Source organism: Rhinopithecus roxellana, chromosome 11, assembly GCF_007565055.1.
Source record: "Rhinopithecus roxellana isolate Shanxi Qingling chromosome 11, ASM756505v1, whole genome shotgun sequence".
In the NCBI taxonomy this organism is placed as follows: Eukaryota; Metazoa; Chordata; class Mammalia; order Primates; family Cercopithecidae; genus Rhinopithecus; species Rhinopithecus roxellana.
Window position 1 is genome coordinate 80,795,222 of NC_044559.1, and position 24,161 is coordinate 80,819,382.

Here is a 24,161-nt window from a genome sequence, read left to right on the forward strand (position 1 = left end):
TGTCCACCACCACACCCACCAATTTTTGTATTTTTAGTAGAGACAGGGTTTCATCATGTTGGCCAGGCTGGTCTCGATCTCCTGGACTCAAGTGATCCTCCAGCCTCAGCCTCCCAAAGTGCTGGGATTACTGGCGTGAGCCACCGCAACAGGCCTATACTTTTTTTTTTTTTTTTTTTTTTGAGACAAGGTCTTATTCTGTTGCCCAGGCAGGAGTGCAGGAACATAATCATAGTTCACTCCAGCCCCCACCTCCCACCTCAGCCTCTCAAGTAGCTGAGACCACAGGTGTCCAGCTAATGTAGCTTTTGTTTGTTTTTTGTAGATAATGGGTTTCCCTATGTTGCCCAGACTGGTCTCAAACACCCGGGCTCAAGTGATCCTCCCACCTCAGCCTCCCAAAGTGCTGGGATTATAGGCATGAGTCACCATGCTGGGCCAAAATCTTATTTTTAGTAAAATTGCACAAGTCTACTCAAATTTGATAAACTTGAAGAAATAATTTTTCAAAAGAATACAACTTATTGACCCTCAAGAGAGAAAGTCTAAAACAGACCAATTATCACAGAAGAAACAGAAAAAAGAGTTAAAAGACTCCTCTACCAAAAGCACCAGATCCATTGATTTTCACAGGGGTAATTCTGAGAAACTTTTAAAAATAGATAACATCAGCCAGGCGCAGTGGCTCACACCTGTAATCCCAGCACTTTGGGAGGCCGAGGTGGGTGGATCACAAGGTCAGGAGATCGAGACCATCCTGGCCAACATGATGAAATCCCATCTCTACTAAAAATACAAAAATCAGTTGGGTGTGGTGGTGCGTGCCTGTAATCACAGCTACTCAGGAGGCTGAGGCAGGAAAATCACTTTGAACCAGGGAGTCAAAGGTTGCAGTGAACCAAGATTGCATCACTGCACTCCAGCCTGGCAACAGAGCAAGACACCATATCAAAAAAAAAAAAAAAAAAAAAAAAAAAAAAGATAACACCAACACTAATTATATAATGCCAAAAAAAGAAAAACTTCCAATTTTGTTTAATGAAATGAGTGTAACATTGATCCAAAGATCTGAAAAAGTCTGCACCAATATGCAAAGTGCACCGAAGTGCAAACTACAAAGCAATCTCACTTATAAATATCAATGCAAAAAATCTTTAAAAGCATACTAGCCAACAGAATTCAAAAACACGTTGAAAGAGCAAATCATTATGACCAAATGGGGTTTATACTAAGAAGCAGAACTATTTCAATAATAGGAAATCCATTAATAAACGCAATCATACTGATGGAGCAAATAAGAAAAAATCATATGACCATCTCCATAGATGCAGAAGAAACATCTGACAAAATTCAACAGCCTTTCTTGCTAATAAAAGCAGTATTGGTGAATACTTCCTTAACATGATAAAATACAAATACCTCAGCTCAAAAGCCAGATCTGGGCCTCACGCAGTGGGTCACGCCTATAATCCCAGCACTTTGGGAAGCCGAGGTGGGCGGATCAACTGAGGTCAGGAGTTCAAGACCAACCTGGCCAACATGGTGAAACCCTGTCTCTACTAAAAAAAAATACAAAAATTAGCCAGGCGTGGTGGTGGACACCCAGCTACTTAGGAGGCCAAGGCAGGAGAAACACTTGAACCCAGGAGGCAGAGGTTGCAGTGAGCCGAGATCATACCACTGCACTCCAGCCTGGACAACAGAGTGAGACTCTATCTCAAAAACCAAAAAAAAAAAAAAAAAAATGCCCACAAGCCAGAGTTATCCTGATAAAGAAATACTAAAGGTTTCCCCTGCTAAAGTCAGGAAAAAAAGATGCTGTTAAGTGGAGCTTGTATCTTCAACAATGAAAGGCAGTTTCAGAGACCTGTGTACTCCAAACTATTGACACTTCACAAAATAGATTCTAAAAGTTAAATACAGAATTACCATTTTACCCAACAATTCCACTCTTACGTGATTCCCCCAAACACTGAACATAGGCATTCAACTAAAATGTGTACATGAATGTTAATAGCAGCATATTCTCAACCACCAAAAGGTAGAAACAAATGTTTATCAACGAATGAATGAATAAATACAATGTGGAATGTCTATATAATGAGAATTATTCAGCCATAAAAAGAATAGTACTTTTTTCCTTGAGACAGGGTTTTTCTTGATATTGCCCACATAGCTGTCCATATGGACTGCTATAACTAAATACTGTAGACTGGGTAGCTTATAGACAACAGAAATTTCTTTCTCACAGCTCTGGAGGTTGGGAAGTACAAGATCACAGCAGTTTCAGTGTCTAGTGAGTTGTGGTTCATAGATGGTGCCTTGTAACTGCATCCTCGCATGGTGGAAGGGTCAAGCTAGCTCTCGGAATCTCTCTCTCTCTCTCTTTCCTAAGACTACTACTAGCCCCGTTCATGAGTGATGTGCCTCATGACTACCACCCAAATGCCCTACCTCCTAATACTATCACATTGGTGATTTAGGTTTTAACATACGAATTATGGTGCGGGGACATAAAACTTCAGACATAACAAGTACTGATTCATGCTACAATATAGATGAGCATGCTAAAGTGGAAGAAGCCAGACACACACAAAAACCACATATTACATTCTTCTATTACATGAAATATCCAAAATAGGTAAAATCATAGTACAGAAAGCAGAAAACTGGTTGCCAGGGGCTAGAAGAAGAGAGAAAATGAAGAGTGACTATTTAATGTGTACAAGGTTTCTTTCTGTAATGATGAAAAATGTTTTAAAACTAGATAGAGACAATGGCTGCACAGCACTGTGAATGTACTAAATGTCACTGAAATACACATTTTAAAATGGCTTTTTTTTAACATTGATGTTAACTCTATTTAGGAAAAAAAATAAAACAAGAATAATATTTGAGGGGGATACACTTCTGCAATAACAGTGTGAGGAAATCCACAAACCTGTTCCCTAATGAAACAACTCTAACTAATGAAAATTATTTTTAGAAACACCATCTGAATTTCTGAAAATTGTCGTAAGAGCATAGAGCAAAAGAAGAAACATTTATCCAAGAAAATCTACTACATACTTGGTAAGAACAGTAAGAGTTTGTGGCCCTTGACCCATGACCCACAACCACCTTTTCCCAACCACCTGTTCAGGTGACAGATCTACCCAGGTGGGAGTGGCTAAGAAGGCAGGGCTCTCTTTCCCACCAGGGTTTCAGTCAAGAGCCAGAGAAAGGGCAGGCATTCAGAATTTCTTACCCCTACCCCAACTGTGTTGCAGAACTAAAAAACAAGGTGAGTGTGGCAGAGAGAATAAGGGCTCCATTCTTCCAACTAGTCCTCCTTTATCCACCCAGCCCCTGGAGGATGTCATAGAACAGAAGCTATACCACAGTAATAACTACCACCAATATTGGGGACCCAGCGGCCCTCACCTCGGCCTGCTCATACCAGAGAGGCTCCACACTGAGAGAGGCAAGCCAAGACCAGAGACTGCCACCTCACCCAGCACCATGCTCTTAAAGCAAGGATATCACTCTAAGAGAGGAAGGCCACTGTTCGTGCCCGCAGATCTAGGGCAGTGGCTCAAGGATTATAATCCGGGGTGAGGTAGAAGGTAAGTACAAAGAGCTCCAAAGAACTCCTCAGGCAGGGCGCGGTGGCTCAAGCCTGTAATCCCAGCACTTTGGGAGGCCGAGATGGGCGGATCACCAGGTCAAGAGATCGAGACCATCCTGGCTAACACAGTGAAACTCTGTCTCTACTAAAAAAAAATACAAAAAAAAAAAAAAAAAAACTAGCTGGGCGAGGTGGCGGGCGCCTGTAGTCCCAGCTACTTGGGAGGCTGAGGCAGGAGAATGGCGTGAACCCGGGAGGCGGAGCTTGCAGTGAGCTGAGATCCTGCCACTGCACTCCAGCCTGGGCCACAGAGCAAGACTCCGTCTCAAAAAAAAAAAAAAAAAAAAGAACTCCTCAAAGAAAAATAGAAAATCTAAATTACTTTTGATAGTTTGTGTTTTTCTAGGAATTTGTTGTGTTTCATTTAGATTGTTTTAGTTGTTGACGTATAATTGTTCCTTTTTATTTTTAATTCTGTAACGTTCGCTCTTTTGTTCTTGAATTTAGTAATTTGAGTCTTTGTTTTTTTCTTGGTCATTCTAGCAAAAGGTTTGTCACTTTTGCTGATCTTTTCAGAGAACCAACTCTGTTTTATTCATTTTTTTTCTCTATTGTTTTTGTTTTTTCTTCTTTTTTTTTGAGATGGAGTCTTGCTCTGTTGCCCAGGCTGCAGTGCAGTAGCGCGATCTTGGCTCACTGCAACCTCAGCCTCCTGGGTTCAAGGGATTCTACTGTTTCAGCCTCTCAAGTAGCTAGGATTACAGGCACACACCACCATGCCTGGCTAATTTTTATATTTTTAGTAGAGACGGGGTTTGCCATGTTGGCCAGGCTGGTCTTGAACTCCTGACCTCAGGTGATCTGCCTGCCTTTGCTTCCCAAATTTCCGGGATTACAGGTGTGAGCCAGTGCACCTGGCCTCTCTGTTGTTTTTCTGTTATATTTACATCTGATCTAATCTTTATTACTTTCTTTCTTCTGCTTGTTTTGGGTTAGGTTGCTCTCTTTTTTATTATGATGGAACCCAACCTTATGATGGAAGTTTGGGTTATTAATTTGAGATTTTTCTTATTTTTTAATATTGGTTTTTACAGCTATAAATTTTTCTCTAAGAACAGCACTGGATTCATCTAAAAATTTTTGGCATTGTATGTTTTCATTTACCTTTCTTCAAAATATCTTTAATTTTCCTTATTATTTCCTCTTTGATTCACTGGTTATTTAGAAGTGTGCTTAATTTCAACATGTTTGTGAATTTCTAAAATGTCCTTCTGTTATTAATTTCTAATTTATTCCATTGCAGTCAGAGAAAATAATTTGTATGATTTCAGTTTACTTTAAGTTTATTGAGGCTTATTTTATTGCCTAACATAGTCTATACTGGATAATGTTCCATGTTCCCTTGTGTATCCTACCGTTGTTGGAGGGAGTATTCTATAGAGGTCTGGTAGGTCTAATTAGCTTAAGAGTATTGTTCAAGTCTCCTGTTCCCTTTTGGTCTTCTGCTTAGTTGTTCTATCCATTATTGAATGATGGGTAGTTTTTATGTTTTTTCAGACTGTGTTGTTAGATGCACATATGTTTATACTTTATATATTCCTTATTGACCATTTGTCATCATAAAATATCCTTTATTTCTAGACTTGTTTTAAAGTCTGTTATGTCAGATATTAGTATAGCTACTGCAGCTTTCTTATGGTTGCTCTTTTCATGATATGTGTTTTTCTGTTTACTTTTAACCTACGTTTGTCATTAAAAGTGTATTTCTTGTAGATAACACATCTTTGGATCTTATTTTTATCCAGTTTGAGGACCTATGCCTTTTGATTGTTTACTCTATTCATATTTAATGTTATTATTTATATCGTTTATATATACATTTATATAATGATATATATAATGTTATATATTTATGTTATATGTTATATATAGTTTATATATACATTTTATAATGTTGTTATTTATATAAACATATATATATGTTTTTCTTGTGTTCTATGTCTCATTTCTTTTTTTTTTTTTTTTTTTTTGCTCCTCTATTCCTTTACGGCTTCTTTTGCATTAAGCAAATATTTTCTGGTGTAACATTTTAATTAGCGATTTTTTTTTTTTTTTTTGGAATTTAGAAAAAAGTTATTTCTTACTGGTTGCTCTCAGAATCTACTTCAGAATTATTCTAATCAAGTAAGATATAGAAATGTTACTCTTATATAGCTATATTCCTTCTTTCCCTTTTTTTGTGCTATTCCAATAACACTGATTTTCTGTATTTCTGTCTCACTGAATTCCACTCTGATCTTTACCATCTCCTTTCTTCCACTCTTCTGAATTTCATATACTCTTCTTTTCCTAGTTTCTTAGGTTAGAAGCTGAAGCCATTCTTTTCTAGTAGAGGTGTTTGGTGCCATAAACTTCTAAGTATTTCTTCAGGGGCATTCACAAATGATATGTTGTGTTTTCATTTTACTCAGTTTAAAATACTTTCTAATTTCCCTTTTCATTTATTTTTTGTGTGTGTTAGTCAATGACCAAATATTTGGGAATTTTCCAGATAGTTTTTGTTTTTGTTTTTACTATTGATTTCTAATATACTTCTGTTGTAGTCAAAGAACCATGTTATATGTCAGGGCCTGTGGAAAGTTTATCACATGCTTCTCAGGAAAAGGTCAGGCCGAAAAATCTTCCCGCTGAGAAAAAACAATATAAATAAAATAAGTCTACAGGCCACCTAAAAGATAGGAAATAACAACAAAAATTAATCTTAATACTAAAATATTTATGAATAAATTGATGTCTTGGATTTCCTTCAAAATAATCCAAGATGAGGGGGAGCAGATAAGGGAAAAGATCAAACAAGACTGGCCAGCGAATGAATTGAAGCTAGATGACAGTTCATGGTGGTTCATTACACTATTTTACTTCTTTAAACATTTAAAATGCTTCCATAATAAATGGTTTTTAAAAATGCAATATTAACACTTCACTTAGTGAAACCTGAAAAAAAAAATACAGGGAAAAAACAGTAGTAGCTTAAACAACGTTCAAGAGAAAAGACTGCTAGCAGTACCCTCTATATGTGTGCAAAAAGCGTCTGCTTATAAATGAGACATAAATATACATATATATGGGATAAGTGTGAGTCACTAGAGTTTGCTAAAGAGAGTGGGTTCAAACAAAATGAGCCAGTTGAAACAACTGCCCAACAAAAGAGAACAGAATAACACTATGAATACAAATACTCTGTTCCTGAGTGTCCCAAAAATCTCTCAATATATCTCAAAATGTTCTTCTAAGTTAATTTCATCTTTTTTCAAGGACACTACCTAGCACATTTTCCCAAGATGAAGCACCTCTTTCATAACCAGTACTATTTTCACAAATAAACTACTCTAGTAACTTTATCACGCACTGCACTCTGTTTCAAGATGCAGTGATGAAAACAAAGCTTCCTTTTAATCTTCTTTCATTACCAAGTATGGTTTATTAAAATAATAATGTTGGAAAATTAAGGAAATGCACTAATTATGCATTATCATATCATAGCAGAAACTTTATGTAACAAAAATTTATAACATGCCTACCACATGCTTGGTCTTAGGGATACAGTAGTGAACAAATAGGCAAGGTCCCTAATGTTCTGAGCTTCCTGGACATCTGAATACTCTCCCCTCTGCATTCTACAAATAAGGAAACCGAGATCCAGAAAGGTTAAATAATTGTTTTCCATGACTGCACATTTCATCAGTGGCAGGACTAGGGCAAAACAAGAATCCAGGCCTCCTGACTCTTAAGGGTAAGGTGTATTTACATAACTTGAACTGGCTTCAATTTACACTACATTCACGGGTCCACAAACTGCACAGCGCTCTATTTCTAGGAAGAGGATTCTGAATAAATACTAATGATAAAGCATAACCAGTCTTAAGTTCCGTAAGTGAATCATAACTTCATTTATCATATCATCACTCCAAAAGATGAAACCTTGTATGTAAAAGGAACTTATTCTTGAAGACAGTGCCTAACCTAACCCATGGCTCATTACGGTGCCTGGCTAATAATATTCTATCGGAACAGCAGGTATTCATTCAGTCTGGCATGGAATATGCATTACCTAGTACTACTCTTAAAATGAATGAGGAGGAACTCGATTTAAAATAACCGGAACAATTAATGCAATTTTAATGAAATGTTTGTAAATAAGTAAAAGCTGTTCTGCCGCCAAAGAAGCTTAGATCCCGCGAGTGCAGGGTCACCCTAGCGTGTTCCCAAGCAGCAAGCAGCTCCTCCCCTCCAGCCCACGCGTTCTTCTCGCCCACTCCGGCCGCGAGGGGGAGCAGGGGAAAGGGGCCGGCGTCTCCCGCTCAATTTCAATTCTCCCACGCCCGCGGCAGCCTGGCGCACCAGGCTTTCCACCCGCGCGCGACCTGCCACCTCCCACACGCCGACTGCCGGCTGTCGACCCTAGCCTGGCACGCCCGCGGCCGAGCAGCCCTCAGTCCTGCCACGAGCGAGACTGGGCCAGGCCCCAGGAGTGTCCTCGGGCCCTGGAGCCGCAGCCAGGAGACGAACGCGGGGCCGCACCGCGGCGCCCGGGGTTAGAGACGCTGCGGCAGCCACACCCACCGGCTGCGGGGTGACAGCTTCAGAGGCGGAGGCAGGCCGCGCCGACAGGTGCAGCCGCCTTCTCGGTCCCGCCCGGGTCCGGGCTGGAGTTCCGCCACCCGCGAGCGCCCGCGAGCGCCCCCGTCCGCCCCCGCGCGCACCACCTGTCGGGGAGCTTCGCGCGCGGCCGGCGGCGGACGCCCCGCCCGGCTCCTCAGGAGCAGCCGGCGCAGGGCGGGGAGCCGAAGTCCTTGGGGGATGAGATCTTTACCGGAGGGTGGGCCCCACGCAGGCGGTGTCGGTGCTCTGGATCTCCTGCAAGATCCGCTCGTGCTCGGGGACGGTGCCCAGACCCTCGCTGCTCTCCGCCATTTTGGCTGGAAGCTGAGGAACCGGAGAGGCGCAGCGCCGCGGGAACGACGGGGGCGAGCGCCAGGTGGCGCGAGCGCGGAGGGGCGGGGCGGGGGCGGGGCGCGAGAGTCGGTGGCTGGGGGGAGCGCGGAACGCGGGCAGGAGGCGCGCGACCCGGCTCTCGCCCCCGCAGCTGCGGGAGTGAGTGGGGGCTGCGAGCGGCAGCCGGGTACCCAGCTGGCCTCCTGCTCTCCCTCGCGACTAGCTCCTCCTGGGAGTCTAGTCCCGGCCTTTGGGCTTTAACATATATTCTTGTCTTCTGTGTGTGCCACACCCTGTGCCACACGCTGGGGATACCGTAGTAGTCAGCGAGGTGGACACTCAGATCATCACCCTGCCTCTGTAATAAGAGCCACGGGGACATTTAACAAGGGCCTGATGTACTCTGCGTTGTGGGCAATCAGAGAAAGGAAAACATGCACTCACGAAAAGCAAAATTGCGCGTGATAGTAAGATTTATTTTAGGAACGAATAAAGATCCCAGTTGACCATGAAGACCGCTCCAGGTAGATTCATGTCCCCACCTGCAAGAAGTCCACCAGCGGCCAGTCAACTTGGAAATAAATTTTAAACGACAGAAAAATTAAATGACGAGAAATTAAGGCACTTGATGGCAAAGATACCGAAAAAAAAAAAGCCCAGGGCGATGTGTGATTCATGTCAAAGTCCCTGAATCCCAGTGCCCCCAGGTCAGGGTAGCTGGGTTGAGGAGTGGTGAGAGCTCTTGAAAGGGGGTTAGCAGCAGGGAGGTGGGAGAGAGAAGGCAGGGAGGCTTGGACAAAAGTATCAGTGTAGAAAAAAGTCCTGCTTAATGACATGTTTGTGGGACACTGAGTAAACCAGTTTGTCATGATCGAAGCAGGGAGGAAGGAAGACTAAACAGGAACAGAATGCAAACCTAGCCTGAGGAACAACTACTTTCTGCTCTACATTAATCCAGGGCTTTGAAAAGCTTCCCTTTGAGTCAACCAACTCTTTATCCAGCTGTGTAACTCAGTCACCCTCAGTGAGCTTTTACTTGAAACCTACCTCCAGCCTCCTTCCCACAAACATCCTGGGAGGTGGTTTTGTATAATAGAGCATGAGCTCTGAAGACCAGTGTCTGAAGACATTAATTCTTGGATAAATATCACTTGACAGCTGTGTTAACATTGGGCAAGAACCTAGTTCTATGTCAGTTAAATGACTGTAAATGACAATAGCAGTGTCTACCTCATATTGCTGTCCCATGGTGTATGAGTTTTCCATTGTTGCTATAACAAATCACTACAGATTCAGTAACTTAAAATGACTCAGACATATTATCTTACAGTTCTGTAGGTTAGAAGTCTGTCACAGGTCTCACTGGGCTAAAAATCAAGGTGTCAGCATGTCTGTGTTCCTTGCCTGAGACCCTGCAGGAGAATTTCTTTGCCTTTTCCAGCTTCTGGAGGCCACCCACATTCCTTGGCTCATGGCCCCCTTCGTCCATCTTCAAATCTAGTAGCATCTCTCTGATCATTCTTCTGTGGTCACATCTTCCTCTGACTCTGACTTAGGCTGGAAAAGATGCTCAGTTTTTAAGGACCCATATGATTAGAGTGGACCCAACCATTTAATCCAGGATAATCTTCCATCTCAGGGTCCTTAACCTTAATCACATATGCACTGTCCCCTTTGTCATGTAAAAATAACATATTCACAGGTTCCAGAGATTAGAATGTGAGCATCACATTCTAGGACCCACTGCCTACCAAACTTAGGAAGGGCCCTGTAAAACATTGCTAATGCCCACCTTCCTATTAATCTGGAATCTTCAGAGCAATGGATTCTGGCTATACACATCCATTGAGCTAAGATAGTCTTCCATTTCCTGCAGAGAGACCTAGCTTTTCATTCTCTTTGTGGGAGGGGATAAAGTTTGTCTTCATTTTTTTATGTCTCAGTTTCAATTTTCAAAAGTTTATTTTCCCCTCTTAAGAACTTAGCTCAAGCACAGTGGCTTACACCTATAATCCCAGAGCTTTGGGAGGCTGAGGTGGGAGGATCACTTGAGCCCAGGAGTTCGAGGCTGCAGTGAACTATGATAGCGAGCAAGATGAGGAGAGCAGGGCATGTGGCACAGGCCGGCTTCCTATTTGACCAATGTCTCCAGCTGGAGCATTACTTTCCTGATTATTCCCTACCTAGAACTTTCCCCCTTTTCTTCACCAGTCCTGATACCTTTTATTCCAAAGCCAGCTCCAAGTGTGCCCCTGCTCTGGGAAACCAGCCCTGCTTAGGCACTCCTCAGGCCAGGCCTGTTTCAACACCTGCCCAGAGAGATTACTTCAACATAAGCAGCAGTATCTTCCCCGAAATTCAAGTGAACATGGAAGGAAGTCCATTTACCACTTCTCCTTCTGAAACAGTTTTTGCTGGTTCCCTCTGAGACTTCTGACAGTTCTGTGAGTACCTGGAGGTTTTAGCTAAGAATTCAAAGTTAAATGTCCTAAATAACTAACTGTACATTTGTTTTGTTTGTTTGGTTGGTTTTTTTGAGACGGAGTTTTGCTTTTGTTACCCAGGTTGGGTAACAATGGCGTGATCTTGGCTAACTGCAACCTCCGCCTCCTGGGTTCAAGCGTTTCTCCTGCCTCAGCCTCCCGAGTAGCTGGGATTACAGGCACGTGCCCCCACGCCCAGCTAATTTTGTATTTTTAGTAGAGATGGGGCTTCTCCATGTTGGTCAAGCTGGTCTCAAACTCCCAACCTCAGGTGATCTGCCGGTCTCGGCCTCCTAAAGTGTTGGGATTACAGGCGTGAGCCACCACGCCCAGCCCTAATTTTAATCATGGACATAGATATATCAAACATATAAATGTGGGGTGGGGGAAGCCCATCCAAGGGATAAATGAATTTTTTTTTTTTTTTTTTTAAGATGGAGTCTCTCTCTGTTGCCTAGGCTGGAGTGCAGTGGCACAATCTTGGCTCACTGCAACCTCTGCCTACCGGGTTCAAGCGATTCTCCTGCTCAGCCTCCTGAGTAGCTGAGATTACAGGTGCAAGCCACCACGTCCAGCTAATTTTTGTATTTTTAGTAGAGATGGGGTTTTGTCATGTTGGCCAGGCTGGTCTCACACTCCTTCCCTCAAGTCATCACCCTGATTCGGCCTCCTGAAGTGCTGGGATCACAAGCATGAGCCACCACGCCCAGCCCCTAGGAGTGAATGATTTAATGTCTGCACTAAGAAGGTTATGGAGTAGCAGGGCACAGACAGGTGGATTGCAGGTGCATGTGGAATTATTTTTTGGCAGTGGATATTGACTTCCAGAGATCAATCCAAAATCTCTTTTCAGGACTCCTGGAAGAAGAAAGATACACCAGGAAGACCGGCAGAGCAGGAGATGCATTTTGTGTCCAGTATAAAACTAATTGGCAAGTAGGGATTTGACTTGTAATAAACTTACAAGTAAGGATTTGACTTGTAAATAAACTCTTAGTCATTAGCAACTTATCTTTGCATCATTTATCTACAGACTAATGACCTGTCTTGGGAAAGCACCTCCCTCAGAATGAGGTTGTAGAGTGCAGCTGCTCTGGTCTGGCATTTAACTACTTGAGTTCAAATTCCAACTCATCTCTTACTAGATGCTAGGCCTCGGGGAGTTACTTAACTTGACTAAGCCTTAGCTTCTTCAAGTGTGAATTAAGGACAGTAAGAATCCCTAGCTTATCAAATTGTGTGAGGATTAAAGACGGTAATATATGTATAATGTTTAGCCTAGAGCTCAGTCAACATTAGCATTGGCGACTAGGGTTATCAGGCATTTGCTAGTAAGCCAGAGAGCCCAGCATTTTAGCCTCCTCTTTGATAAAATAAAAATAGAAACCAGACACATACATGTTCTTTTTTCTAATCATTAAAAAAAAAAACCTGATTGTGTATCAGGGTTTTCTGCATGCTTGGTGGGTGTAAACCACCTGAAATATGTTTCCTGCTTTTGTAGAGAGGGAAACAGGAACACGTCTTTGGGTTGGATTCTTGGTTCCAGACCCACTTTAGTGAACCCTCTGGATCCTGCGCTTTTAAGGCAAGCGCCTTTCGTTGTCTTTGGGGGCAGTGCTCACTCATCCTTGGAAGCACATATCATGGTGGTGAACAAATCACTGAGTCTGTCTCCATTTCCAAGAACTGCTCCTACGTCAAGCACAGGGATGATGCCTGTATTGTTCACTGTCCAGCCCAGTGCCTTGCATATAGTAGGGGCTCAATTAATAAGTGAATGATCCACATGCGAATACTTCTAGTATTAAGCTTAATGTTGTGAATGGCATGTTTTTCTTTTTCCTTTTTTTTTGAGACGCAGTCTTGCTCTGTCACCAGGCTGGAGTGCAGTGGCGCGATCTCCGCTCACTGCAACCTCCGCCTTCCGAATTCAAGTGATTCCCGTGCCTCAGCCTTCTGAGTATCTGGGACTACAGGCATGTGCCACCACACCCAGCTAATTTTTTTTTTTTTTTAAAGAGAGTCTCGCTCTGTCGCCCAGGTTGGAGTGCAGTGGTGCGGTCTCGGTTCACTGCAGCCTCCGACTCCAAGGTTCAAGCAGTTCTCTGCCTCAGCCTTCCGAGTAGCTGGGGTTACAGGCACCAGCCACAACGCCCAGCTAATTTTTGTATTTTTAGTAGAGATGGGGTTTCACCATCTTGGCCAGGCTGGTCTTGAACTCCTGACCTCGTGATCCACCCACCTCGGCCTCCAAAAGTGCTTGGATTACAGGCATGAGCCACCGCGCCGGCCCACCCAGCTAATCTTTTGTATTTTAGTAGAGATGGAGTTTCACTATGTTGGCCAGGATGGTCTCAATCTCCTGACCTCGTGACCCGCCCGCCTCGGCCTCCCAAAGTGCTGGGATTACAGGCGTGAGCCACCACGCCCGGCCAAATGCATGTTTTTGGAGGTAGGGTACACATCTACAAAAAGATTCCCCTCCTCACCCCTGGGAACCCTATCATTATCCTCTCAAAACTTGGCATCATTCAAATGTTTCTTAAAGAGTTTTAGAGCTCTTGTTATAGAATTATAGAACTGTATCAAAATGTAAAGTACAGACAGTCTTTATACATTGGCTCTGATAAACTAATCCTTCCCCGCGGCGTTTAACCACTGGTTTCAGATGTCCACCGTCACAAGGGCCCTCCTCCAGCTTCTGCCTTTTTGTTGTGGTGACCCCAAGTGGCCACACTGTGTAAGTGCAAAAGAATAAACAAAGCCCAGCTGGTCTGGGAGGATTCCGGCTGTAAAACCCTGTGCAGGAATCGGCTGTTCCATAAAGATCTGGACCCCACGGTGGAGAACAATAGAAGGAAATTTGAAATTGAAGCCAAATAAAATCCGTTTTTTTCTAAAATACGGGCCAGTCCTCAGAGGAGTTCAAAAGCAACTAGCCCCGGGTTTTGTTCATTCAACAACTATTTTTATTAAATGTTTGTTGTGTACCATGTTCTGTGTTAAGCTCTCAGACAGGGCTGGCTCATGGTGTGTGACCTACGCAGTTGCCTTTGATTCACTACTCTGTCATCACCATCTTGTAATTCTTAATGATTTTTGAAAAAGGAATCTACATTTTCATTTTGCCCTAGGCCCCACAAATTATGTTGCCAACCCTGCCCTCAGAAAAATGTCCTGAAAGCCCCCAAAATGAAACATTTTAAAGTCCACTGAGCAGTTAAAGAACAATATCATTTTCTCTGAGTTCCATTCTGTCTTTCCTTCAAATAACACCCACCACCACCACCACCAACTCCACCACCACCAGCAGTTTATAAGACAAGCAACTGTCCCTGCTGTCTCCTCTTACCTTCCTTCTCCTTGTTGGTTTTCTTATTCGTTGTCCTGTTCAATGCACTGTCTATTCCTCCCTCTTTCCCTGCTTAGCCTTCCTTTACCGCCCTTTGCCCTTTCTCCCTTTCCTCTCACTTGTCTGATTTTTCTCTCTCCTCTTGGCAAAATAGGATTAGAAATGTAGCTAATGAAATGACAATGATAATGATAGCTGACATTTACTCCCTGGCTAGGGATATTAGCATCCCTAAACCCTCCTATTCCTTACTTTTTTGTTTTTTTTCTGAGACAGAGTCTCACTCTGTCACCCAGGCTGGAGTGCAGTGGCGTGATCTCAGCTCACTGCAACCTCCGCCTCCCGGGTTCAAGTAATTCTCCTGCCTCAGCCTCCTGAGTAGCTAGGATTACAGGCATGCACCACCACGCCTGGCTAATTTTTGTATTTTTAATAGAGACAGGATTTCACCATGTTGGTCAGCCTGGTCTTGAACTCCTGACCTCATGACTTGCCTGCCTCAGCCTCCCAAAGTGGTGGGATTACAGGCGTGAGCCACTGCACCTGGCCTATTTTTTTTTATTCTTCATAGCACTTATTAACACTTTTTTATGGGTGTATTTCTGGCTCTCTTCACTAAAATGCAAGCTCTCTGTGAGCACGGACTTTCCAGATCTTGATCTTGCTGTATCAACGGCACCCAGACCACTGCCTGTCACACTGTAAATGTGCCATTATTATTTATTTACTGAATGAATGAGTGAATGAGCATTTGCTATGATACATTTCATTATACATTTCATGCCTAATTCACCTAATCGTTTCAACAGCTCTATTAGTAATTATAAAGGCGGAATTTCAACCCGTATCCTTCTGGTTCCAAAGCCCATTCACTTAACCACTAAATAACCAAAACTGTCTCCCTGGTTGGAATATTTGGCTCCTAAACATAAAAATGTTTTTAAAGTTTTATCTAGTGTTGCAATAAACATCAAATAGCTAATGATATCATTTAAATGTCCAGCAAAAATTGGGTAACTGTATAGCCCACACGCATAAGACATTCCAGACTTTTCTGAGGTGCCACAGATGCAGCAAGCCTCAGTCATGGTTAGGCCCAAACTTATTTCTGAACAATTTCTCTGGACTCCATTTTTATGCAGAACACTATACTATTCTCATTAGAGATGAAATCAGGTCATGATATTGCATTAGTATAAAATATAAGCATTAGTGAATGTGATTTTTAAAATTAACACCTCTCTCCCCTGAATATTATGCAACCAAAATAAAATTTACATTACTGTAAGCCAGGCACAGAAACACAAATACTGCATGATCTCACTTACATGTAGAATCTAAAAAAGTTGAACTCAGAGAAGTTGAGAGTTGAATGGTAGTTACCAGAGGCTGAGGAGAGAGGTAGATGGGAAAAGGAAAGATGTTAATCAAAGATGTTAATCAAAGTTTCAGTTAGGAGAAATAAGCTTTGGTGACCTATTGCACAGAATGGTGACTATAATTAATAATAATATATTGCATATTTCAAAATTGCTCAAAATAGATTTTAAATGTTCTCACCACAAAAAAAAAAAATATGTAAGGTGATAGATACAATTAACTTGATTTAATCATTCTACAATGTAAACAGACCGTGAAACATCACAATATACACTATAAATAGGCCAGGTATGGTGGCACACACCTGTAATCCCAGCACTTTGAGAGGCCAAGGCAGACAGATTGCTGGAGTTCAGGAGTTTGAGACAAGCCTGGGCAACATGGTGAAACCTCGTCTCTACAAAAAATACAAAAATTAGCCGGGCATGGTGGCACACACCTGTAGTTCCAGCTACTCAAGAGGCTGAGATGGGTGAATTGCTTGAGCCCAAAAGGCAGAGGCTGCAGTGAGCCAAGATTGTGCCACTGTATTCAAGCCTGAATGACAGAGCCAGACTCTGTGTCAAAAAAATAAAAATAAAAAAAAGTTCTGTACTCTAAATATATGCAATTATTTGTCAAATAAAAAAAAAAATTTTTTTAATTTGCATAACTCAATATTTCACACTTGCTCAGAATTTCAAGATGTTATAAGTGATTGTTTACTTCACGACTCTAAAGTATATATTTATTAAGTCATACTGGAATATCCATCCCAAATGTAAACTAGACAATAATAGTCAACACTAATTATTGAGTATTTACTCTGTACCAGCCAACTATTATGCTAAGTACCTTATAGACACTAATCCTTTGAGATAGGTTTTATCATAATCCCCACTTTATAGTTTCAGAAACTAAGGCCAAAATCATACAAGTGGTAAATGTCCAGTCCAGATTAAAATCTAGACCTTTGATCTCAATGAATATACTTGATAAAATAAGATTTAATAGAAATCTTACATTTATAAAGATATAAATAGCAAGAACATTCTAGAACATCCACAGTTAAATTTAGTTTGTTTTTTTTAGTATATCATTCTAAGATTTTATAGTATATACAGTTTAGGGTTGGTTTTTTTTTTAATGTTTTCTTTCCTTTCCTAAAAGCACGTTATCTTTATTCCTAAAAACATGAAAGTCAAAGAAATATGATATCCTGTTTGCTTTTAAACTGATAAAACTTCACGGTCAGCTTTTGGAAAAGTGCCTGAGAGAGTCTGTGAATACAAGTGTGAAACAATTATGTTATCATAAAACAATTACAAAAATTTCTTCTGGTACGTCATCTTGTACAATTCCCTTTTCCTCCTATTTTTCCCAGTCCTCTGCAGGGCCTTCTTTAGACATCCACCCCCACCCCCACAGTCCCCTACCTTTCTACCTCCCACTAACTTTGCAGTACCCTACAATGGGTCCATGATTTGATCATCTCAGGCTCAGCTACAGCCACAAAACATGCTGTGACTTCTGAATCCAAGTCGGTTCAGACATTGTGACTTCAGGACCTGTTCTAAGGGGCTAATAACACACCTGCAGGACTCCAAGGGGCATCGTGAGCCCCAGGCTACATCCAGGTCTGATTCAGTATCCATGGGAGCATGTCTGATGGGTGATGCCTGACAGCAGGAAGTTCTAGTGTGAATATGGTAAATAAATGTTGCGAATACTGCTACTACCCTATCCTAGGACCATAGCTATCATCACTAATTTATCAGGATCATCCTCAGTATGAAGATTCAGGCAACCATTCCCAATGCATTGAATTGATATGCTACTTGAAACCTATTGACCATCCTTGTGCAAGTAAGTTGGTAATACTGAGTACAGCAGGGACTAATGTTGTTTTCTTGAACATGGCTCCGGACAGTCATTAAGTTTCCCAGGGACAGGTACGCCCCCTAGCGGAAGGAGCTAGCAAGGAGCCAGGCACATCTGCATCAAATGGAGAGGCTAGAGAGAAAATCAGGAAACCTCAACAGAATGAGAACATCCAGTAGAAATTAGCCTATGGTTGCAATGTAATGAAAACAGTCATGCTCAGGGCAAAAGGATTAGGGCAGGAAAACTAATTGCAGACTTTACCTGCCCGTTAAGTTTCAGCCTACCAATATTCTGCAAGCTAGGGGATTTTTTTTTTTTTTTAGCAGAGTCTTACTCTGTCGCCCGGGCCAGAGTGCAATGGCCCAATCTCGGCTTACTGCAACCTCCACCTCCCAGTTTCAAGTGATTCTCCCACTTCAGCCTCCCAAGCAGCTGGGACTACAGACATGCACCACAATGACCAGTTAATTTTTGTTATTTTTCAGTAGAGATGGGGTTTTGCCATGTTGGCCAGGCTGGTCTTGAACTCCTGAGCTCACGTGATCCACCGGCCTCAGCCTCCCAAAGTGCTGGGATTACAGGCATGAGCCACCCCGCCTGGCCTAGGTAGGGGATTTTGAATGCCCAAAGCTAAACCATGCTGGGACAACACAGGCACTAACAGTAGGCCTTCCTTTACATTTTCCCCTTTTTTCTTAAGTTCAGTCGCCATCTGCATGGCTAACATCAAATTCCACTTTTCCACGCTGGTATTTTCTTCCCCAATTCAAACTCTGTAGTTGTCTGAGATGGTTTTAATGGAAGTTTCATTGGCATTGCAAGTAAACCATGGGAAAAGTATAGAGTCTCAGCTCTCCCCTGAAACTATCTTTCCTTTAAACTTAATGCTATGGGCCTTAAATTCCATTTCACACAAAAAATGAAAACAAATGCAAGACCTCAGAAGCATCTGATTCTTGTCCACTGTTTCGAAAAGAGGGCCAAAGAAGCCAACAAAAGGGCTCACTGGGAAAGTCAGGCAGCAAATGAGCTGGACCATCTGGGAGAAGCTTGTCCTGGGAGTAGCCATGTATAAAGTCAGGAGGTGGGAAGAACACAGCCTGGTGGGGTGAAAGGCATTATAGGCCATTGACAATGATTCCTTGTCTCCACAACCCACCCATGACGCCTGAGACAGAGGAGACTCGTTTTCCCATATGGTGTATGGGGATGAGTATGCAGGAAGGTTTGAATGCTCTGCAAAAGAAATGTCGTTCAGGTGCCCTTAAATTACACTGGTAGAAACCATCTCTTGAGTCCTGAGTCACTGAACTCTCTGAGCTCAACTTGTTAGGGGAGTAAACTCCACCTGGCCCAGATATAAACTCTGACCTCAAATAGGCCACCTCAGGTTGACTACCTGCAAAACAAGGTGGACCGGGAAAGGAAGCTAACAGAGTTCAGGATTTTACAGCAGAAAATATCTGTCAAAGTAATGCCTTTCTTCTGTGACAGGGAAAAACACGTAGGCAAACTCTTCAATATTCTCTCTACCTGAATTCCCAGGTGCAAGCTTTTCCCTGGGAATGTTTCTCTCTTGCATTTCCAGTCCCGGTATCCTAACCTTTCTCTCACTGTTCATTCCAGGGCCTCACGGCAGGGCCTTCGGCTGCCTCCAGCCAAACTCCTTTTCCACCCTCTCAGCCCTTAGAGCTTATAGTTTTCTTTTGGTTTCGATTTTGTTTTGGTTTTGGAGACAGGATCTTACTCTTGTCACTCAGGCTGGGGTGCAGTGGCATGATCATAGCTCACTGCAGTCTTGACTTCCTGGACTCAAGTGAGCCTCCCTCTTTGGCCTCCTGAGTAGCTGAGACTACAGGCACAAGTCACCAGCTAATTTTAAAAAGTGTTTTATAGGGACAGGGTCTCACCATGTTGCTTTGGCTGGTCTTCAACTGGCCTCAAGCGATCTCCCACCTCAGCCTCCCAAAGTGCTGGGATTTAGCCACTGCAAGCAGCCAGAGCTTGACATTTTAAAATACTTCCTCCTCCTTCTCTTCTTTGCCGAAATGATGACATTCTTGCTCGACTGCCTCTTTTCATTTTTATTAGAAAGGTAAGTATTTTCTTCACTATTAGCCCATGAGCTCATATGAATCACATTCTTAGGGGCTTCCACAATGGAATATTCACATCTAGATGGGGATTCGCAATGGAATATTCACATCTAGATAGGAGAGGCTTCAAAGAATCCAGAGCATTTATTCTGGCTTGTGTGTGTGTGTTTATGTGTGTGCATTGTGTTATAACCATTTCAGGCTAAAGGTTCCTGAGGGCAGGGCCTGTGTCTTACTTATATCTTAGTAACCTTTATAGAAGTTTCCACAGTGCCTGGCACCTAGCAGCTAGGTAAGTAGCGCTAGAAAGAGCATTAGAGCTATGCCTTGCAAGATACGTTGGATTTTAGCAGGCAGAAGGAATAGTGAATAATAGGGGAAAGGAACCCTAAGCTCTAGGAAGCATATTGTCAAATAGCAGAGTCTAGTTTGACTGAAATGAGACTCATGTCATTATTTTTCAACCCTCATATTTGGCCACATGAGCTGATGTGTTCCTGAAGCACAGTTGCAGTAGAAATTTGGTGACACACGCACATATGTATGGAAAGGCATCAAACGCCAATCTAAGAAGTCTTCATCTAATCAACTTATTAGATGAACGGTTTAGAAAATTAGGAAAGCTTTTTGTTGAATACTGTCCCAGATAAAGGCTTGTTAGGGGCTTGTAACTTCACTCTACACCCCAAAATAACATCAGTGTGTTTTAACAGTAGCCTTTGGAAAGGAGTGTTCTCATCCTTTTTTTATACCCAAACATTAAGCTAACAATTGGTATTTTAGGTCCACTGCATGGTGGTGACAAGGTAGCACCTGGAGAACATATCTATGCAGGCTCTGCCCTTGAGGGTGATGCTGAGAGAGTGCTGTGGCTGCCAAATCTAAATGATTTTTTGCTGTAGAAAGACCAGGTACAAGATTGGTACCAGGGATATTTGTCCTAAGAAGAGAAGATAAAAAAGATCCAAGCACCAAGAAAGGAAGTCAAGTCCAACACCAGAGACAGACTAGCCGACAGGATAGTTCTAAGGACAGACAAAGTCTGTAGATGTTGGCCAGGGTTGTGAGACTGGGGAAACGTAGAAGGGGTTACAAGTTGAAGACCAAGGGCTCTGAAGCAGCAATGGGAGCAGAGGCCATAGTAACTAAAACACATCTAGGCTCCCTTCACCCTTTCTCTTGTTTCCACTTAGACTTAGCCACCTAGCACCTAGCACTTAACTACCTAGCACCTAGCACTTGACCACCTACGTAGCCACCAGGCAGATACACAAGTTTTAGAAGGCAATGGTACAATTCAAAGTATGCTCCATATGGAGAAAATTATTGAGTTTTCCATTGCTACAAAGCTCTGGTTTCTACCACTGAAAATTACCAGCCCTTTTTCACAGAATATTTATGATGCTCAGATAGGATGAAGGTATATATAATAGTTATAATGGAGTTGTAATTATTCTGCAACTATACCTACATATTGATAATCCAAGAATCAACCAACAAATCTCAATTGTTTACCATGTCCCTAACACCACCCTAAGACCTTTGAAGACATTCAAACTATGTTTAATGCAAAATACGATTTAAATAGCTGGGAGAAACTTATCCAGGTTTAAACTTTAGTGGACTTAGAAGCACTTGGCCCTGGGGACTTTCTGAGAATGAAGAGGTCACACACACACACACACACATATCCTTCCACTTAATCTACAAATATTAGTCAACAAATATTTATTGACTGTCACTATCAAATTCAGTGATGAATATCTTGTTCCCACACTGATAGGTGTAGAGACAGGCAGACATAGAGAATAAGAATTAAATTTTAAAAGCTGCCCTTTGAACACAATGACATATAGTTTTTCATTTTAATCCTATTCTTGAACTGTGCAAATTAATACCCACATTACCAAATAAGCCATTTTTAAACCTTATATGTTGGTATCCAAGAAGATGTGAAAAAGAAAAAATAAATAAACCTTATATGGAAACAAAATAATACATGAGCGGTCACCAAACACTCAAGACAGCAGCTACAATATAAAAAAATGGTCTACATTTTTTCCTACAACTCATATCCACCCAAATGTAAATTGGCTTCATTGATATGTCTAATTGTTCTGGATGTTTTTCACTAAGTGATATGCTAAAGAAAACAATTGAAACCTCAAATACATTTATTAGGAGGTGACTGAGGTCCTTTTTGATCATTTGAAAGTCATAGTTTTTAATCTTATGGTGATGAGTTAGGAAACATGCAAAATAAAATGGATTAATTATGTCCTGTAATTTCTCTAAGGATAAGAAAACTTTGAGATTAAGTACATACAGGACTGTAACTGTTTTGCAAAAATATTTTTTACTCTTATAAAGAATTATAAAAAGCAAGGAAAAGGACCACCTTATCACCGCTGAAGAAGACACAATAAAATGCAACGGTGCCCTACCTTAAAGTAGCTTCAATAGGCAGCTCGAAAGACTGAATCTCAGCCAGGACATTCTCGTAGGTTTGATCTGTTTCTTCTTCCAACATCGTTCCACAGGCCCCTGATTTCCCAGCTGCAGACATCAGATATTGAGTGAAAAACTGTTGTAATTTATAAAAATAAATGCCGTTTTCCTTATAATTATTGGAAGGATCCTCTGTTTACCCAAAGGAGCAACAAAAACAAGCTCACTGTCTGACTTCATGCTATCAAAGTCTTTGCTTCCAAGAATGTTGCACAGCTGTTGCTGTCCTGTCTCCACTTGTAACATTTTACTTATTATTAACCTTGACACAGTTCGGAAAGTTCCTGCCTAGTGCCGGCTATATTTATTCACTTGTTTCTCAAAGACAATAACTGTATGTAGGAATTAGAGTCATTACACTATATAAGTTTACTAAATGCATGTGATTTGACAAGGCATATATATTAATATTATTTACGCTAAATACACAACCAAAGCTACATTCCTAGTTGTTACTGCAACTATGTCGTTGACCACAAACCCAAGGAGGTAATTTGCCCAGGAAAAATGAAATGTGTTATGGGATGTGATTTTGAGGTCACTAGGCTAATTCCTTGGTGCCCTGTCTATCTCCTTTGCTTCTCTATTCTGCAGTGTCAATTTCCTCCATTAGCGATGGAGCCATTAGTTCTTTTATCTCTTGTTCAAATACAAATGCTTCTGGAGGCATTTAGATCTTACTCCTTTTCAGTTCCTTATGCCTCACTGTGAATGAGTTTGCTAGATCCCTTCTGCAGAATAGGTTTTGATGGAGAGAAAGAAAGAGAACGAAGATGTCAGCTAGCCTTTAAGAAGGCTAGCTGCCACTGAGAGGAAGAAAGAGTGCATGAACCAGAGGCCCAAAATAGCAAAGGAAAATGTGCCCTACAGCCAGCCCCAAGTAGGCCTGAAGAACTAATGGGCATGTATTTCCCATCACCACTTGCACTTGATCTTCTTCAATTCAGTTTAAGCTCAGCTTTCTTGCTTAATACAAGAAAGACAATATTTAAAGGAATGAGTAGTGACATTCTTCCATATGAAGCTTTTTTTTTTTAGTTTTTATCAGACCTTTTTTAAAAGTTCTGACAAAAAATTGAAGTTTGTTCTCTTAAAAATGTAGTATTCAAAGCATGCTATAGCTACAATCTATGGCATTTGTCATAGACTGCATCAGTTTGTCACCCCTGCCTGCATCCATACCCTTGCCAGTACCTCACTGTGGGCACACTATTTGTCCCTGTCCCATGACTTTGGGCTCAGCCATGTGACTTCTGCTGGCCAGTGATACATAAGCTAAAATAATAGCATGTGAGTTCTGAGCCTAGGCTTTCTAAAGCCTCTAAGGCATATTTCTGTTTGTCCTCTTGCACCTCTGCCATCACCTAAGAAAAGCATTCCCTGAGAGCTACGTGAAATAGAGTAATCCCCACTGGTCCACAGACCTTCAGGGGAAGGTATATATTTTCATCTAGCTGCAGTAGCCTGAAACAGAACTGCCCATCCAAACCCATGCTTATGAACCAAGCCCCAGCTGAGCCACAGATACAAGAGCAATACTAAATGACTGTTGTTTTCAGCCACAAACTGATGGGTTATAGAGCAATGGCAAACCAATGCAGCATTCTTCACTTCAATCCCGACCAATAGCCCCCAACCCTCAGCCCTAGTTTTGTTCCATGGCAGGACGGAACAAATACAGCACGAATATGCCTCACACCATTTCCCAATAAGATGAGTAAGTCCTTTGAGACTTGACAAAAATAATAATTTTCAATCTAAAAGTTCTTGGTCGGGCATGGTGGCTCACACCTGTAATCCCACCACTTTGGGAATCCGAGGCGGGTAGATCACTTGAGGCCAGGAGTTCGAGACTAGCCTGGCCAACTAAAAAT

The 24,161-nt window shown here is 41.9% G+C and overlaps 1 protein-coding gene across 7 annotated transcripts in view; it reads right to left on the reverse strand.

The window, feature by feature from the left end:
* The window catches only part of EXOC6 (exocyst complex component 6), a 224,817-nt gene that overhangs the window by 198,934 nt on the left and 1,722 nt on the right, over positions 1-24,161 (reverse strand). For 3 of the 7 annotated variants that reach the window (XM_010381327.2, XM_030940532.1, XM_030940531.1), the window contains exon 2: positions 22,224-22,335. In XM_010381327.2, coding sequence (XP_010379629.1) covers positions 22,224-22,335 — 112 coding nt within the window. Of the gene's footprint in view, positions 1-8,480; positions 8,654-22,223; positions 22,336-24,161 lie in introns of those variants that run through there. The other 4 variants (XM_010381328.2, XM_030940528.1, XM_030940529.1 and 1 more) reach the window with 4 other exon arrangements.